General features: G+C 48.4%; 8 protein-coding genes across 8 annotated transcripts; 1 reads left to right on the top strand and 7 right to left on the bottom strand.

Annotated features, from left to right (window-relative positions):
- Positions 1–40: 40 nt before the first annotated feature.
- Positions 41–1,139, bottom strand: TREMEDRAFT_65352 (uncharacterized protein; the record flags this gene model as incomplete). The annotated part of the gene is made up of 5 exons (XM_007007528.1): positions 41–359; positions 442–465; positions 704–751; positions 909–957; positions 1,133–1,139. 5 exons carry the CDS (start codon positions 1,137–1,139, stop codon positions 41–43), a joined length of 447 nt encoding a protein of 148 aa, XP_007007590.1.
- Positions 1,140–1,642: 503 nt separating this feature from the next.
- On the bottom strand, positions 1,643–2,350 carry TREMEDRAFT_65353 (uncharacterized protein; the record flags this gene model as incomplete). The annotated part of the gene is made up of 1 exon (XM_007007529.1): positions 1,643–2,350. One exon carries the CDS (start codon positions 2,348–2,350, stop codon positions 1,643–1,645), a length of 708 nt encoding a protein of 235 aa, XP_007007591.1.
- Positions 2,351–2,465: 115 nt separating this feature from the next.
- Positions 2,466–4,190, bottom strand: TREMEDRAFT_65354 (uncharacterized protein; the record flags this gene model as incomplete). Its single annotated transcript, XM_007007530.1, has 7 exons — positions 2,466–2,570; positions 2,645–2,706; positions 2,768–2,829; positions 2,973–3,017; positions 3,088–3,218; positions 3,560–3,686; positions 3,754–4,190. The coding sequence occupies 7 exons, from the start codon at positions 4,188–4,190 to the stop codon at positions 2,466–2,468; spliced, it is 969 nt and encodes a 322-aa protein (XP_007007592.1).
- Positions 4,191–5,245: 1,055 nt separating this feature from the next.
- TREMEDRAFT_65355 (uncharacterized protein) lies at positions 5,246–5,705 on the bottom strand (the record flags this gene model as incomplete). The annotated part of the gene is made up of 3 exons (XM_007007531.1): positions 5,246–5,274; positions 5,319–5,405; positions 5,453–5,705. The coding sequence occupies 3 exons, from the start codon at positions 5,703–5,705 to the stop codon at positions 5,246–5,248; spliced, it is 369 nt and encodes a 122-aa protein (XP_007007593.1).
- A 333-nt stretch (positions 5,706–6,038) lies between these two features.
- On the bottom strand, positions 6,039–8,028 carry TREMEDRAFT_65356 (uncharacterized protein; the record flags this gene model as incomplete). Its single annotated transcript, XM_007007532.1, has 7 exons — positions 6,039–6,205; positions 6,248–6,418; positions 6,957–7,316; positions 7,515–7,586; positions 7,636–7,653; positions 7,696–7,764; positions 7,809–8,028. The coding sequence occupies 7 exons, from the start codon at positions 8,026–8,028 to the stop codon at positions 6,039–6,041; spliced, it is 1,077 nt and encodes a 358-aa protein (XP_007007594.1).
- Positions 8,029–8,440: 412 nt separating this feature from the next.
- TREMEDRAFT_65357 (uncharacterized protein) lies at positions 8,441–9,773 on the bottom strand (the record flags this gene model as incomplete). The annotated part of the gene is made up of 5 exons (XM_007007533.1): positions 8,441–9,099; positions 9,148–9,210; positions 9,262–9,288; positions 9,331–9,426; positions 9,473–9,773. 5 exons carry the CDS (start codon positions 9,771–9,773, stop codon positions 8,441–8,443), a joined length of 1,146 nt encoding a protein of 381 aa, XP_007007595.1.
- Positions 9,774–10,280: 507 nt separating this feature from the next.
- Positions 10,281–12,209, bottom strand: TREMEDRAFT_45647 (uncharacterized protein). Its single transcript, XM_007007464.1, has 8 exons — positions 11,792–12,209; positions 11,728–11,745; positions 11,436–11,686; positions 11,311–11,392; positions 11,220–11,266; positions 10,984–11,174; positions 10,753–10,914; positions 10,281–10,710 (listed from the first exon to the last, which is right to left on the bottom strand). Exons 1-8 carry the CDS (start codon positions 12,018–12,020, stop codon positions 10,707–10,709), a joined length of 984 nt encoding a protein of 327 aa, XP_007007526.1. The 5' UTR covers positions 12,021–12,209; the 3' UTR covers positions 10,281–10,706.
- A 176-nt stretch (positions 12,210–12,385) lies between these two features.
- On the top strand, positions 12,386–15,464 carry TREMEDRAFT_65359 (uncharacterized protein; the record flags this gene model as incomplete). Its single annotated transcript, XM_007007534.1, has 12 exons — positions 12,386–12,604; positions 12,647–12,872; positions 12,915–13,066; positions 13,113–13,421; positions 13,471–13,598; positions 13,656–13,846; positions 13,888–14,009; positions 14,065–14,234; positions 14,417–14,646; positions 14,783–14,957; positions 15,069–15,259; positions 15,343–15,464. 12 exons carry the CDS (start codon positions 12,386–12,388, stop codon positions 15,462–15,464), a joined length of 2,235 nt encoding a protein of 744 aa, XP_007007596.1.
- Positions 15,465–15,603: the final 139 nt, after the last annotated feature.

Consider the following 15,603-nt stretch of genomic DNA (forward strand, 5'->3'; position numbering starts at 1 on the left):
ATGAAAGGATATATAACGGAAGAGACCAAATGCCTTCAGGTCATCCTTTGGTAACCTTCGGTGCGGCAGCTGGAGGCGCTTTTTTTGATGCTTTGGTAGCTTCCGGGGGAGCGGTACCGTTGGCTATGGCAGCTGCGAGAGCGTCTTTGGCCTGAGAGTCAGTCTTCCAAACATTGTACCTCTTTGTCCCTAATCTTCCGTCTGTCTCCACTCGTCTCTTACGCCCAACTACCTTGCTCAGTTGCTTGTGAGATCGATCGGTGATGGTCATCCTCACACGGCTTACAGCCTGGCAAGCCGGCAGGACAGTAACACAAGCTGAGACTGAATAACGAGAAAGAATGGGACATACGGCTTTTCTACCAATCAGCTCTAAACATCTTCATAAATACATTCAATGGACTATTATCATGAATAATGGAGAGGGGTGGATAAACTCACTTTTCCGCCATTATCTTTGCATCTCTATACTGTTCTCAGCTACCGTCTCCAGTCACGATTTTCACCACCAAAGCATCGTAAACCTGACGAAACTTCGCCTCCTCTCTGTCACCCACGTCGCCAAGAGCGCGACTGTCAAGACTTGTCCTTTTTGACAATCACGAGAGATCATAAGGAGTATACGTATATGTATCTTCAATGATCCGACAGATGAGACGAAATGGATAAGGGAGAAGTGGAACAGGAGAAAGTATAGACGCACTGTTCATTTCTTTGTTGAGGATTACCAGACTGCTTTTTACCTTTTGCCCTGTTGATCAGTCCTGTTGCAGATCCCCTCGCACAGATACACCACCATATGAGCAACATAGGAGAGTCATACTTCAAATCTACCGGGCTAGTTGTCGAGATGGAGATGACATCGCAGTGGGCATTATGATATGTAGGATGAGAACTGTGGAACTTACTGAGCTTCTTTGGTCGCTTTCTCTCGAGCACGATCTCTTTGATTACCTCCTACCTCATTAGCACTCAATCTTTTACTTGTATCGCTGGTCAAATAACAGTCGAGGATCGATGAAGATGGGGGAAGAGTGTAGTTGAATGGAGTACGAAAGGTTGAGTAGAAGAAAGATTCGAGGTGTGAGGAGAGAAAGGGCAGTAGGGGCAAGTGAGGAGATTAAGTACTGACGCGTCATGATGGGTTCTCTAAGGATAAAATTGCGATATTAGAAGGATGATTACAGTGGTCCAGAAGACAGATACGGTACGCTAAGATGGGAAGAGATATAGATGATCACTGATAGAGATGTCCGGTTTTCAAATTCAGTCATGTTTTCGCAAGGCAAGAGTTGAATGTGGCGGTGATGTGATTGTGGCACTTTCCCTGGACGGCGCCGTGAGATTCATCGACCGAAAAGCTTTCCTGACATCGCGCCGTTATAAACGACCTGTTTGAGTATGCATTCCAAAAGATCAGATCGATAACTTCAACATCGACGATGCGTTTTCGATTCTTACTTTTCGGCTCCTAAAAGCCGAATCGTCGGTCTCCCTAGGCTACTGCCGTTATCGACATGACAATTCATTCATCCTTCTTGTCTCTACATACAAGTCATGTTTGAATCTCCTAGCACAGTAGCAGACGCATTGCCTGTCGGCCGAGTAGATGCTGCTTTGTTTTACTTCTCATCCTAGTCTATTAGTCGTCGTACCTTCCACGAGTGCCAGCGCGCCCAAAATTACTCCTCTTCTGACAAGGGGTCCTTGGGAAAGCCGTAGCCGCGTCCTCGAAACTCTCCCTCCCTCGTTTCCCACGCGAAGTCGTGCTTCCGGGAGAGAGAAGCTGAAAGTCAAGCGGCTCTCCTGACTCGTGACCGTGGCCAATGGCACTATCATCGTCGGCGGCGGTTGTCGGTTCCCATGAAACGGGCGAGCCATTGCGACTGATCAGCTCCTTAGAAGTGCGACGATTCCCTGAGTTTTCGACTTTATCAAACGGGCTGCCGGAGAGGTTGGGTGGAGGACGCACCAAGAATGACTCTTCCTTGTCAGCTCTCGGCTCAGTGGCTTCCCTCGTGTCCATAGCATCTTCGATGTCGGCAATTTCAGATGAGAAGGAAGCTGATACTTCATTCTCCATGTGGTGATCCTCCGTGATCTGGTCATCCCTCCTCCCGTCAACCTCCCCCTGAAATTGACGACTGGTGTATGGCGATGTGTTTAGCAAAGAGTCGTTGCCAACGGACTGGGATTGGGGTGCATCATTATGGAAAAAAGTAGCCGCCCTATGACTGAGTGGGGACCCTCCTCGTAAATTTGACCGATCATCTTTATTGGAAGGGATTCTACTGCTGGCGTTGTTTCTTCTCAATAACGTCTGGACAAAGCTGGTTGGTGTGGAGGTCATTCTGAGTTTTTGGGAAAACAGTTGGCTGACCCTCTAGAAATGTGAGACAAGGATGTTGATACCTAAGCTGCCGCATTGTCGGTTTATTCTATAGGGTAAGTCGATATATGTTGGTCTATAAGTCTATTAAAAGAGGGTGGGAAGGATTGCCAAACAAAAAGGAGAAGTGGGAGTGTGAAGCAATAGGATGGCCAGTCTGGGCTATGAACCACATTGAGCACTGCCATAGTCAGCTCAACATCCTTTCTTCCATCCGTGAGAATGAACAAGCTTCATGTACAGCTTCTTACACACCGCTTTTGGCCATGTTCCGAGCGCGTTGCTCGATTGTTGAGGTGGCACGTTCATAAAGGATGCTACCAGTCAGCATACATTGTCCTTGTCAAGAGGATAGAAGATAAAGGGACTTGTACTCACTCTGAGAGGACCTCGTGTCAAACCTATGTAGGACACTGAACCGTCTCGACGGTGTGAAATGTCTGCTTATCAACTTGTGATTTTCGACTTTTCCTCATTCATCTTCATTGGAGACTGTACCAGTTCTATAGGAAAGTAAGTGAAGCTCCCATCACGCGTAGTAGCATACAAGACGCAGAAGATGGGTGAATCTGAGTTTACGTACTTCTCCTGTGTCCCACTTTGTAGATCTTTCCCGTCGTAACAATATCTGAGTCGTCACGAAACAATTGGCGCCCTAAGCTTTCATGAGTGAAGTGGGTTTTTACTGGTTGAATCACAGTTTCGTGATCTTCGTGGGATAATTGTTTGGAGCTACCACCTCGACTCGCAGTCCCGAATGAGAACGGTCGTGTACAGTAGAGGAGATGATATGGCTTCGGCAAGGGACGCTATCACGAGAGTGATGAATCTGGATCTCAAGTTAAAATCTTGGCCGAAAGGGAAAGGGAGTGTCATGACGTGTGTATCTTGAAACACCCCAAGTAGCGGTCAGACCCCTGGCTCTGGTTGCTTGGAAACGCTAAGTACGGGGACTCAGGGGTGGGCATAACATGGTGAGAGGAATAACTCAATGGCTCATAGCCAGCAAGTAGAATCTCACTACCTGATCATGCTTTCAATGCTAGCAAGTAGAAGAAGTAGGGCGAGTGAAAGTACTAGGGGGAGCGCACCACTACGACCATGCATCTCGTTACAATTACTACGTCATCTGGACATTGTCGTTCAGGAGAAAAGAGTCAGTCCACTTACCGAATCATGTGTCCGGGATAGGGGGATGTCCGTCCGTTTGACCACTTCAGTCATCCTGAGCTGAAGGACGCCTAGTACGCCTTTGGCCACCTCTACTTCCCGACCTGGACGCCGTTCTCCTTTCATGCTGTCTGGTCACAGATGAGAGAACAGAAAAAGGATGAGGTTCGGAGGGGGGATCACATTTGCTAGACCGGCGTCGGGGTCTTCCCCGGTCACTCGATTGACCATCGTTGTTCAGGAGCGAAGACAAATGCCAGCTGGGTATCTTCAGAAGTCCTTTATCTCCTTTATCACTCTCTTCTGATTCTACTTGTGTGTCACCCGTGAAGCAGCTTCCTGTCGGCGTTTCAGGCCTCTCACCCTGGTGTGGGAGACTTGCTGTAGCCATGATGCAACCCAACCCGGATCCAGACGTCTTTGGGAGATCGTCCGTCCCGGTAGACATGAACGTCGTGTCGCGAAGTTCCGATGAGAGGGTGTCTGTGTGGGGCGTGTGAGATGGAGAAGGGATGTAGCATTGATTCAGAGAAGATCGACCGATGGGTACACGATGATGAGACTTCATATTTTGACGCCGCGATCGGTAGAATGGTTCAAGTGATGATAGCCGTTGGAAAGACGTAGACATGTTGGGGGTTGGAGTGATCGATTATGATTCGCCCCTTTTAAGTATGCTAGATAGTGGTGATACCTTCTGAAAGTCAGTTCTCTTTGATTCTCCACGCTATGAAAGTTAGACGACAGCCTGTAAGGGAAGTGTGAAACGATCGCCAAACCGTGAGAATGAGAGTTGCTTACGGTAAGAACAGATCTCTTCTTTTCATACTGTCTCCCACGACCAAGCAAGAGCCACATTGGTTCGAGATCTTCGCAGAGTGTGGGCGAGGGATTTTTGTGGACTTGTCAGCGACTCTCACGGCTGGTTAACCATGAGACTTCCTACACAAAGAAGACAGTTTTACTCCTTTGATGAGTTTTGAACCGGGGTGAACGTAGAGCCCCGGCAAGACCATCTCTTGCGAATCTTCTTTCAAGCCTTCTTTGGATAAAGTGTTTTTCGCTCGACTCGGATGAACGGAAGGTAGAGATCTCAGGGAGTGATCAAGGAGGGTAAGTCTAGAGAAGCTTACCATACGGGGCCTTCCGGATTTTTATAGTCTCTCACGCCATGAGACTCACACTTCCGACGAACATCACAAGGTTGGCCTGGGCAGCAGGACTCACCGACAGAACGATTGAGTAACATGAAACAAATGATGTGACAGCAAGTACTCAGAGAAAGGGTAACACTACTTTTGTCTCCAAGAAGCAAGTAGAACGTGATGATGGTTGATAGTTTTCGTTCCAAGATGAAACATGATGATGTACCTTGCCGTTGGGCACTCCGGGGATCGGAGCCCAATGACAGGGGACCGGTGGAGAACACACTATCTCCTAAGTTATAGCAAGCACAGGCCGCAGTTCTCATCGCCGAAGCATTAGAGAGAAGGAAGCAGATGTCATAAAAAGCGGATACACATGTTTCTAGGATACAACACAAGTCAAGTAGAAAACTCTCCCATGTCAGTACTGTAAGGTCCGAGGTCAAGTGTACAATTCACATGAGTAGACTGGCCACCTGTATCACCATCAGTAAAATTCAAAGATGTTGATCCTTCCAGGCTGGCCGAAGGATATGTTGGTTTACCCTGCGAGTGATTTCCTCCATGGTTCTTGTCATGTCAGCCGCTGTCACTGACTCTCTGAGCAGGCTCACTCACGGCTGATGTCTCATGCTTGGAGATCCAGGGGCGGAACAACTCAAGGATTTGGTGAATTGCCTCTGTATCCAGTTGGTCCTCATCTACTTCTCAGTATCGTCCGTCAGTCCGATGCACAAAGTTCACTCACCCTTGAAGACAGATGACGGAGGAGCAGCATGGGAGCTCATATTTTGGAAGTCGGACAAGTTGCCATCCTCATCCCCAGGTAGACGGGCTCCATCCTTGGCAATATCATCCTTCTTAGGCCGGGGAGTCGCAGCCATGAACTCACGCAATGGAGATGACCACATAGGCCGATGAGAGCCTGCTCCAACGATTGACGCCCTCCTCTCTTGCCACTTGCGACGTCGATCCCGATGAGAAGTATCCGGAGTCCTCATGATTGAAACCGAGGGGTCAAGAAGGAAGAATGAGGTAGAATGAGTCAAGACCAAAGGCGAATGAGACTGTCTGCCCCAGATAGCGCAAAATGCAAGATGCGGTGTATACTGTATAGCCTTCCTCGTCGGTTTCCTCGTCACTTTGATCGGAGTTCTAACGCGGGCTTTCCACTTTGAGTCTAGGGGGGAGGGAAGAATGATCAAAAAGGAGGTGACAAAGTCGTATGTGAATCTAACCAGATTCATGATGACGTATGTATCCTTTGAAACGTAAGATTCATCTACATCTTCGAGGAAACACACTAGCTCACTTCCGATAGGTATTTCATCCCTTCACTCGTATAACGTCGCATCGTTATCTGCCTCTATCTCGGTAGGATACGCATCCTCGAAATTGGATTTCGTATATTGCGGACCGATTTCTTGATCGTCACCAACCCAAACAGAAACGTTGATGCCTAGAAAGTATCCATTGGTGGAATAATACGATTGTGCTGAGACTACTCATTTAGCTCGTCCTATCGAAATGAGATGAGACGTACCCCAGTGCGTCCGCCGTACTTGGTCAAGCTCCCGCAAATCCGATCTTGTCCAATCCGGTAGACGACCGCATAGAGCGCAACTCCAAGCTTCGGGTGGAAGGGTGTCGTTATAGGAGACGTTGAGGGTAAGGGAATGTTCTCCGGTTGTGAGACAAGAAGGTGGAAGCTCCTCTGGTACATATGAAATGGATTCGACTTGCGATGCGAATCAAACCGACTTTGGTTTACCTGATCACTTGTTAGTCTCCTCCAACATCATGCCATTCAACCATATGAGAGTACCTACTTGATCTTTCGGAACTCATTAGGTGCAGGGGAAGATTGTTGAATCGATTGATGACCTGGTTGGTGAATAGGTCGCCTGATTGCATGAGGGATGTCGGGAACGAAAACGGAGTGTTCATAGTCGTTTCGATTTCATTCGCCGCCGTAAAGTAATTAATTTGTTTCACTGAGAGGGGCTGACAGCTCCAAGTCCACGTTCCGCCCTATAAGGCGCCAGACCGTAGTCAGAAGAATGACATCTCGGTCAAAAGATGTAGCTTCCTTTCTTCCAACAGAACTGCGACAAGTGTCATCGTCACTCTCCATTCTCATAACGATATTCACAGGTCAGTCCAATAGTCTGAATGGGTGAAGGGTAAGATCTAGAAAGAAAATCAGTTGCATCAAGCTGCCGCCGTTATCAATGACGATGTCATAAACGAACCACCCTCTTCACTTGTGGGAAACGAACTCCCATTGATGTGAATACTTGGGATAGGTCCCGAATAACCAGTGTCCGCACCGGTGTAACGTCCTCCTGTGGAAGTTCTCTCATCACTAAGGTCTCCATTCGGAGACTGTGGCGGATCCGCAAATGCGGTAAAGATCGAAGACGATACCGCGCTTGACGGACCATGACTCGGGTTGCTTTGAAAGTGGTAGTCCGTAGGTGTGAATTGACTCATGTTTTGACCCCATGGATCTTTCATGATTGAAACGCGGAATGCTGATGCAGGTTTGCTGCTTGACACTCCTGTGTTTGAGATTGTCCTTGGGATTGTTGAAGGTGGACGAGTAGATGAGACTGGAAGTGAGTAACGAGTTCCGACAATAAGGGGAAATGAATTCACCCTTCCAAGCAGCGTTGTATCTCGACTTTTTTAGTGGGGTGACTTCACTCTCATTGTCATTGTCATAAGCCTCATTGCCTGACCCCAAGTAGGAAGAAATGGCAGCTGGAATCTTAGTCTCATTCCTGTTGATTGGGAATTGGTGTACTCACGAGCTGAAGCCATTACATTCCGGGCCAACTTCAATGCACTGACAACGGATGACGCATTACGAAGCGCTTTTTCTATCCTCATCAGTCGCACGCTAGATTTCGCAAATTGGCAGTGACTTACTAGGTAAAGGCGACGCAGCTTTTAGATCAGCTAGAGTATCCAGGATGAACAAAGACTTACCAAAAAAAGATTGAGCGCTGCTCAAACCCACTGAAAGAGCGTCGGAGAAAACACTATCATCTTCAACTACTGGCATCAGCACAACGAAGATTTCGGCTGACCGAAAGACTTACGTTCATCGGGGGGGTTCAGTCGACTAAAACCGTCAGCAAGTAGATCAGATGCTCCTGAGACATGATCCAATATCCTTCTCGCTGAGCGATTACGAGTTCCACCTCCGCCTTGTGACCTCGTGAAAGTGGGAAGAACAGACGTTCTCGTCGATCTGGAGACGCTGCTTGCTATCGAAAAACCTGTTGACGCAACTCGACTTGCTGCCCGACCAGCGGCCATGAGTGCAAGAGAGGTTACTCTTGAGTCAAATCTGTTCAACAAACGATTCCACCTGGTAAGAAGTCACGCTTGATCCGAAAGTTCGAGCAGGTATCACAGTACGGATCGATATCAGATAATAGATCATCCTTTCACCCCGCGGAGACTCCGACTAACTGCTGCGTGTCATCCCTGCTCAACCTTTATATCCGACTTGGTATCCTTTGTTCCCTCACTCATGTCACGGTGTTGTGACGGTGACCAAAATGTCCCTCCTTGTCGTCCACAGTGTCACCTATGAGAAATGTGAGAAGCGTCAGCTTCTTTGCCTACATTCTCACGCAGAAATTGTTGACAGATCCGGTCAGTATCAGCACACGTAAGTCATGCATCTGCATCTCATCTTCTCCCTCATCATCAGTAAATCATTAGTTCAAACCTCTTCCTCACCCCAGCCTCCAATACCAGCTGTATTGAAGACATCGTGTTCTCCCAATTCGGTCCGTCCATCCTCGTCTTCGGAATATTCCTCCGGTTCGCTCTCCTCTTGTCTTTGTGAACCCTCGACGGAAGCACGTCGAAAGTGCTGACTCCATTCTACATTCCTTCGGACAGACAATGGACTTGGTGGTTGATCACCATAGTCGGATTCCGGCTTGGGCATTGAGGGAAAGTACGAGCCTGTTGGGCTACTGACAGTTGACGTTGTGAATGACGTTGTGATTGAGAATCTACGTTCGTCTGGAGATAGCGGGCCAGAGGATATGCTTGGAGACCAGGGACCCGCGTACCTACTCGGGGTTCGAGGGCCTGTGTATGTGTTTGATGAGGCAATGGTCGCCAGTATACCAGCCTGTGGTGGTGTTGTACGTTGGTAGCCGCTACGCATGGAAGATGTCCTGCTCATTGGTGGACTCCACGGTTCGTAAGGTTTGGAAGGATCTTGATTCCACGAGCCTTGCGGTGTTCCTTCGTCAGCCAGGTAGTAATCGTCACTCAAATCTGATTCCTCCAACATGGAGTCGTCAAAGGTGAAAGGCTCGTCATTTGTAGGCATGTCGATCGTGCTTGCCGCACCTTTCGCTCTACGATCTGGTTTACTCATCAGCTCAATTCATGAGCTGTATGATATGGACTTACGCCGGTTATACGCGATCTGAGTACACTTGACACCTATCTTCCCGCCGAGGATAGTGGCGTGCACTGTATCTTGTCAGCTTGGGATCCCTCGTATCTTGTGTGCGTGTGACTTACAGGCGGGAGGAGCATTCTTGAACTCGCCTGCGTATTAGTAGATGATCAGATTATTGAAATCGTACATACCCATTGTCTGTCCCATGATGGAGAGCATTTTACTGGTATTTGACATCATCGCACTTGTCTCGTCGGGCGCCCCAGCGTCTTCCGCAAGCAAGTCCCCTGTCAAGAGTTAGCAATTCGTTGTACGACCTCAGAGCACACTGACCTGCATCACTCGAGCGGGCGATAGCCCCGATCCCTCTGCTCGTCGCTTCGCCGGTTCGAGCCCACCAAGGCTTTTCCTTTTTCTTTTGCTCTCCGCCATTGGTATCCCCTTGACCATCTGTACTTTCTTCCCAAGACTCTTCCTTCTCGTGATGACGGTGGCGATGATGATGATGGCCGTGTGGATGATGATGGGGAGTTGTTTGCTGCGTGTTACTCCCGCTTCTCCGGTGTGTCGCGATAATTGTGGGTCGTACGGAGGTGAGTGAAGTGGTTGATAGTGTTCTGACCAGTGAAGTCATGTCGACAATTCGTGAATTCCACCTCAAGGCACTCTAATTAGTAATTGGTTTAGTGTCTGGTAGTGTTCTAATTGCACCGGTAGAAGATGCAGATGCCCGATGAGATGAGAGATAATAGCAAAACGCCCCATTTCCATGTGCCCAATTATATTCACCCGGTCTGTCCACCGCGGACTCGATTTCGAAACACATTTCACGTTTGCGGCGCGTCAAGTGAGGCGGAGAATCACTTCATTGGCCTCTCCTTTGTCTCGTTGATGAGTCGTCATCAACCAGCTGCTCCTGCGTGAACGCCAAGATGGCAAATGGGGATAGATAGCACGCCAGATCAGATAACGCCATCGGACAAAGGATGAATCGCTGTATGTCAGGACAAGTGTTACATCAGTCAACTCAGCTTCCTAGTATGGTCTCTTCTGCTAGCGAGGAGCAGCCTCCTTAAAGCCAGAGGAGCGCCGTCAGATTCAGCATACGTTCCATCATTGCACACCGTCGAGCGTCAGTATCGAATCGAAAGGTGCATTGTTAAGGAGATTTACCTATGCAATCCGCTCCGGATTTGATCGGGCGAAGTGGACTAGTTTAGGAGTTCTCAACATTCCACAGTCCCCCGTCCAAGCTCCTTTTATTCTGACAGGCTCGGAGAAGGATTAAGATCATGGAACTGGTATCGCGGATCGAGCAGAACCGGTGTCGCCATTAGATTCGCGTGGTCAAGCTTGGGTGTTTGTGAAAGATGCGGAAGTCGAATGTGAAGATTGCCTACTAAAGAGGTCGGAGGTCATCCTGATGATCGTCAAAGCCCTCATCTGGAGTTGAAATGATAGTCGTTCGAAAACATGAGATTCTGAACACAAATAGGTGGTCTTCCGACGATCTACGCAGCTACGAGGCGTGTGACTGATGATAAAGATGTGAGACATGGAGGTCCTTTCATCTGCAGTGTCAGCATCTTCGCTTCGAAGAGTTTCGGTCTTACGAGAACTGATGTCCGACCGCCATAGCTCTACCCCAGACCATCCCTCTCAGCGCGGCATATTGACACCCGGCACCAGCCAGCACAAACAAGTGAAAGATCTGATGCGAATGGCCGAAGTAGTCGAAACGGCCGGGTGCGAGTTGTTCAGGAAAACGAGCGGCACTATGGGTCAGTTCAATCGATCCGTGCATCGGATGGCGCATGAAGGAATCAAAGAGGGAGGACACTCACTATAAGACTGCACCAAAGATATAAGATACCCCTCCAGCTACGAGGAGGTCCAAGGAGAGGACTTGGCGAGAATACGATATGCCTTTCGTCGCCACCACGTGTCCCACGGGAATCACAGCGGACAGACCAAGGGCAATAAAGGTGAGCGTGCGGTGCCATCGATGAGCTCTATGATGAGGCGAGAGAACGATCTGTTGCGTCAACTCAAGATCCGTAGGTTGGTTCATGTCACTGACATATGCAGATGCGATACCGGCTGCGCTGATGGCAGCTATGACGTAAGCTGAAGTATGAGCGAGGAAGAAGACGACTGGCCCATGTAGAAACTCTGAAAGAAAAGAGAGTCGTGGAAAGCGTAATACATCCCGGGCAAAATACTGCCAACGATCAAGGTGACGATTCCAATCCGCTCGTCAGCATGTCATCGTGACGAGTCTGCAGGTGGGACATACATAATCTCCCCGATGAGCAGCATCGCAAGTCGCCTTTGAATGACACTGCACTGTGTGAAACCAGCTACTGAGTCCTAGACATGTCATGGCGCATGACAGGTAAAGGGTCAAAGCCACCTTGTCATGCAAGGTTGGAGGAACAGGTGTCGCTCTGTCTGAGAAGGAGAAGTGGGGAAAGTGCGTGGGATGAAGATGTAAGGGCAGCAGTATAGCAAAGAAAGCTGCTCCGAGAGAATGAGAGTGTATGTTGACTGTGGATTAGCACTAGAAGAAGACCACAGAGAGAGATCACCTGTCTCGTTGTGAAGATCTGCGACCATAAGCATCCGAATGGCCATATCTGGGAACACGCTCACAGGCCACGGAGCTCCGAAGACAGTCTTGTATGGTACGCTGTTGTCTTCGATAACCCGTGAGGACATAGTCGTTGTCTGTTTGCCATGGTACCAAACGGAGAGACTGGTCATAGGTCAGGAGGAGTGATGAAGTGGAGAAGGTGAGATCAGACGACGACTCTTCAGCGACCAAAGGATCTTGTTTAGCCCCCGAGCTGCTGACCCGGGCAGATCGACGTGTGAGAGGCATCGGGTAGCGAGTGAAAAGAATGACTTGTCGAATGATCTACCCTGTAAAATATGGGGAGCGGTCATCCATCCGTCCCTCACTCGTAGCTGTTGCAAGCTCCTTCACCTCTTCACTCGTCGTTTGTAAGTGATCTTCGAGATAGTGATGATTCGATAAACTTAATCTTCTTCCTCGTCGTCGGGGATGTTGCCCGATTATCGATGTGGCCTGCATGTAGCAGTAGTAAGTAGGAGCGAAGAGGTTCCATCAATAGTAAGTTGACTTTTGCGTAGAATATCACGTGACCCCACCCACCACTACAAAATTCGACATCTTCCTCTTACTGAACTCTGCTCAAGACATTCATCGTCGTGACTTTTTTACCCATGAAAACCAAGCGAAAGCTTCAGAGCGATATTCCAAATGCTGGCCCTTCATCCGCGCTCTCTACTCTACCCGTCGACGCTTTGCCATGGAAGACCATCAAGACGACCTCCTTCTCTGGGCTCGATGCGGGGGGCGGTATGATGATGCTTGAGGAGCTTGACGATGTGGCCGTCGAATGGGTCCAGGATGAGGGTGGAGCTAAGAAAGCTCGTTTCATTGTGAGGTTATACCGACACATGTGGTCAACGGCTGACGTTCAGCCTGCTCCAAACTCTAAAGGTAAAGGAAAAGCTAAGGAGACCAAGAATGGGAAGAGAATAGCAGAGGCAAGTAATCAGGGTATTGATGGTGAAGACGAGGACGAGACAATCAACGAAGATCAGGAGATCACAGGGGACGACGAGATACCGTCTTTCAGCAGAGTCGAAGAGGAGGATATGAATGAAGTGGACCAAGAAGATCATCTGGGCGATGAAGCTTTTGACGGTCAGCCATCTCCTATCACACAATCGCACGATTGACGTGCAGATACTCTTCTTCCTCAATGGTCCTCCATACCTCTGCACCCTATCTTGAAACGGTCTCTCTCAAAACTTGGCTTCACCAAACCCACCGATATCCAAGCTCGAGCCCTTCCCGTGTGTTTGGCAGGGAGAGATGTTGTAGGTGTTGCCGAAACTGTCAGTCCTTCTCACAAACCGTTCAGCGTGTGTGGCTGACGTACAGGGGTCAGGAAAGACTCTTGCCTATGCCCTGCCTATACTATCATACCTTTTACGAAATCCTAGGGCAACAACGTCAAAACGCACTCTCTCTTCCCTAATCTTATGTCCCACACGCGAGCTGGCCCTGCAAGTCGTCGACCATCTCAACACAGTCATCCGACAAACGTTCCCTGAGAAAAAAGGTCCACCTCGTATAAGCGTAGGAAGTGTCATCGGTGGTCTGAGCGCACAGAAGCAGCAACGAATCCTCGATAGAGGCTGTGATGTATTGGTAGCCACGCCCGGACGACTATGGGATCTCATAAAGGCAGTAAGTCACTATGGTGACCACTGATTTGTGCCTGTGAGACTGACCACAGAACGATGATCTTGCTGCTGAGATCAAAAGGATACGATTTCTAGTCATAGACGAAGCGGATCGCATGATTGAGAACGGACACTTCGCCGAGTTGGAAAGTATCGTTCGTCTGACAGAACGACAATCACGGTGCGTTCTTGTTTTCTCTGTCAACTGCTTTGGAGATGATTTTTGCTGACCCCGCAGCCTATCAGGTAGAGGCGCTGCGGAGGAAGAAGATCCTGTGTTTGCTGCTACTTCGTCACTCGACGACGTATCGGCCAGGTCAGATATGCAGACCTTCATCTTTTCCGCCACTCTGTCAAAAGATTTGCAGCAGAATTTCAAGAGAAAGAAACGAGGGTCTCAGAAGGGGGACAAGAAATCTTCGGCTCTAGGTGCGTTATATCCCTCTTTCTGTATTGAGCTGATTTGCTAGAGGATCTGGTGGAGAGGCTCGATTTTCGAGATAAGAACCCTGAAGTTATCGACCTGAGCCCAGAAGGTGGTGTGGTGGCTATGCTCAAGGAGAGCATGATAGAATGTGTCCTTAGTGAGAAGGTAGATTCTCTTTTGCGCCTGTCATCTGGGTATAATGAGAGTAGCTAACGAATAGGATTTGTTCTTGTATTACTTCCTTCTTCGCTATCCTGGCCGATCTTTGGTATTCGTGGGAAGTATAGACGGTATACGACGACTGGTACCCTTATTTGAACTATTACGAGTCCCCGTATGGCCTTTACATTCTCAATTGCAGCAAAAACAGCGTTTGAAGAATCTTGACAGGTGAGTCGCTATTTCTTATCTCCCTTCAACTTGATCGGTCTCCTTCCCCATCATTGTCACTTGCTCCTAATCAGGAATCCATCCTCAACGAGGCCTAGACTGCTTCTCAGTGTACTCGAGATATGTGCGGCTGTGTAGGATGGGACCTTTATGTTAGGAAACATGACGACTGAGTGTTACAGGTTCAAAACCTCCAAAAACGGCATCCTCATCGCCACTGATGTAGCTGCCCGAGGACTTGATATCCCTCATGTGGATCATGTGGTCCACTTCAACCTTCCCCGAACTGCAGACGCATACATCCATAGATCGGGACGTACGGCCCGAGCTCAGAATCCGGGTTTCGCTCTGCAACTAGTTTCCGCTGAAGACAAGAATGTTCAGAGAAGTTTAATGAGATCTCTAGGTCGAGGTGGGCTCTTTTCGACATCTATTCAGCTTAATCTCCAGTCGATCCCTCTCAATCTCAACCTTACAAGTAGACACATCACGAATGAGATGAGGCTGTTAGATTGAGTCTAGATTTCCAAAATCATGCTGATGAATAGACATCGACATTCCCGATCTACCTATCGAAGGTGGTTTCCTTCCCAAATTAAAAGAACGTATTCGAGTAGCGCGAGAAATTGAAAAAGCTCAACACGGAGTTAAGAAGGAGAATCATGATCGTAATTGGTTACGTGAGGCTGCTGAAGCTATGGATGTGGATATAGATCCTAGCATGTGAGTTATCCTCCCTTCGTTGCATTTCATCATCTTGAAGGAATCTCCTTTCTTTTCACCCTGTGTGGACCTTTTCTCATCCGACTGGAGAAATGCAATTATTGACTCCAGGTTATCTGACGGAGATGATCCTGATGCACCTTTTGCCAAATCTCAAAATATCGGTCGGTCTGGTAAAGTGGTGGAACTAAAGGAAGAATTGAATCGGTTGTTGGCGGAACCTCTCATCGCTCGTGGTGTATCAGCTCGATATCCTACCAGCGGGAGTAAAGTTATTGTTGGGGATTTACTTTCTGCCAGAGGTATGTGAACCCTTATCAGTGCCCGTCAAGTCCCGTGATTTTACAATGGTCGTAAGATGGCATGAAATCGAGCTAACTTGTAGGTCATCCTACACTCCTCGGAGCATCATCAACATCAGCATACGACGAAATTCAATTCGCAAAGAAAAAAAAGCCCAAGCTATCGGCAACAGGTGAAAGACGTTCGAAACAAATTCATCGATGATATTCCAGGAGATTCTACATTGTCCATTTCATGTGTTATAAAGATACAAACCAAGGAATATGCAGATTTACTTTTTTTCCCCTTTGTTGATAGTTCAGCAAACCCGGCAAGACAGTAAGACAGCAAGCACTTTTGAAAG

Source organism: Tremella mesenterica, assembly GCF_000271645.1.
Source record: "Tremella mesenterica DSM 1558 unplaced genomic scaffold TREMEscaffold_14, whole genome shotgun sequence".
Taxonomy (NCBI): domain Eukaryota; kingdom Fungi; phylum Basidiomycota; class Tremellomycetes; order Tremellales; family Tremellaceae; genus Tremella; species Tremella mesenterica.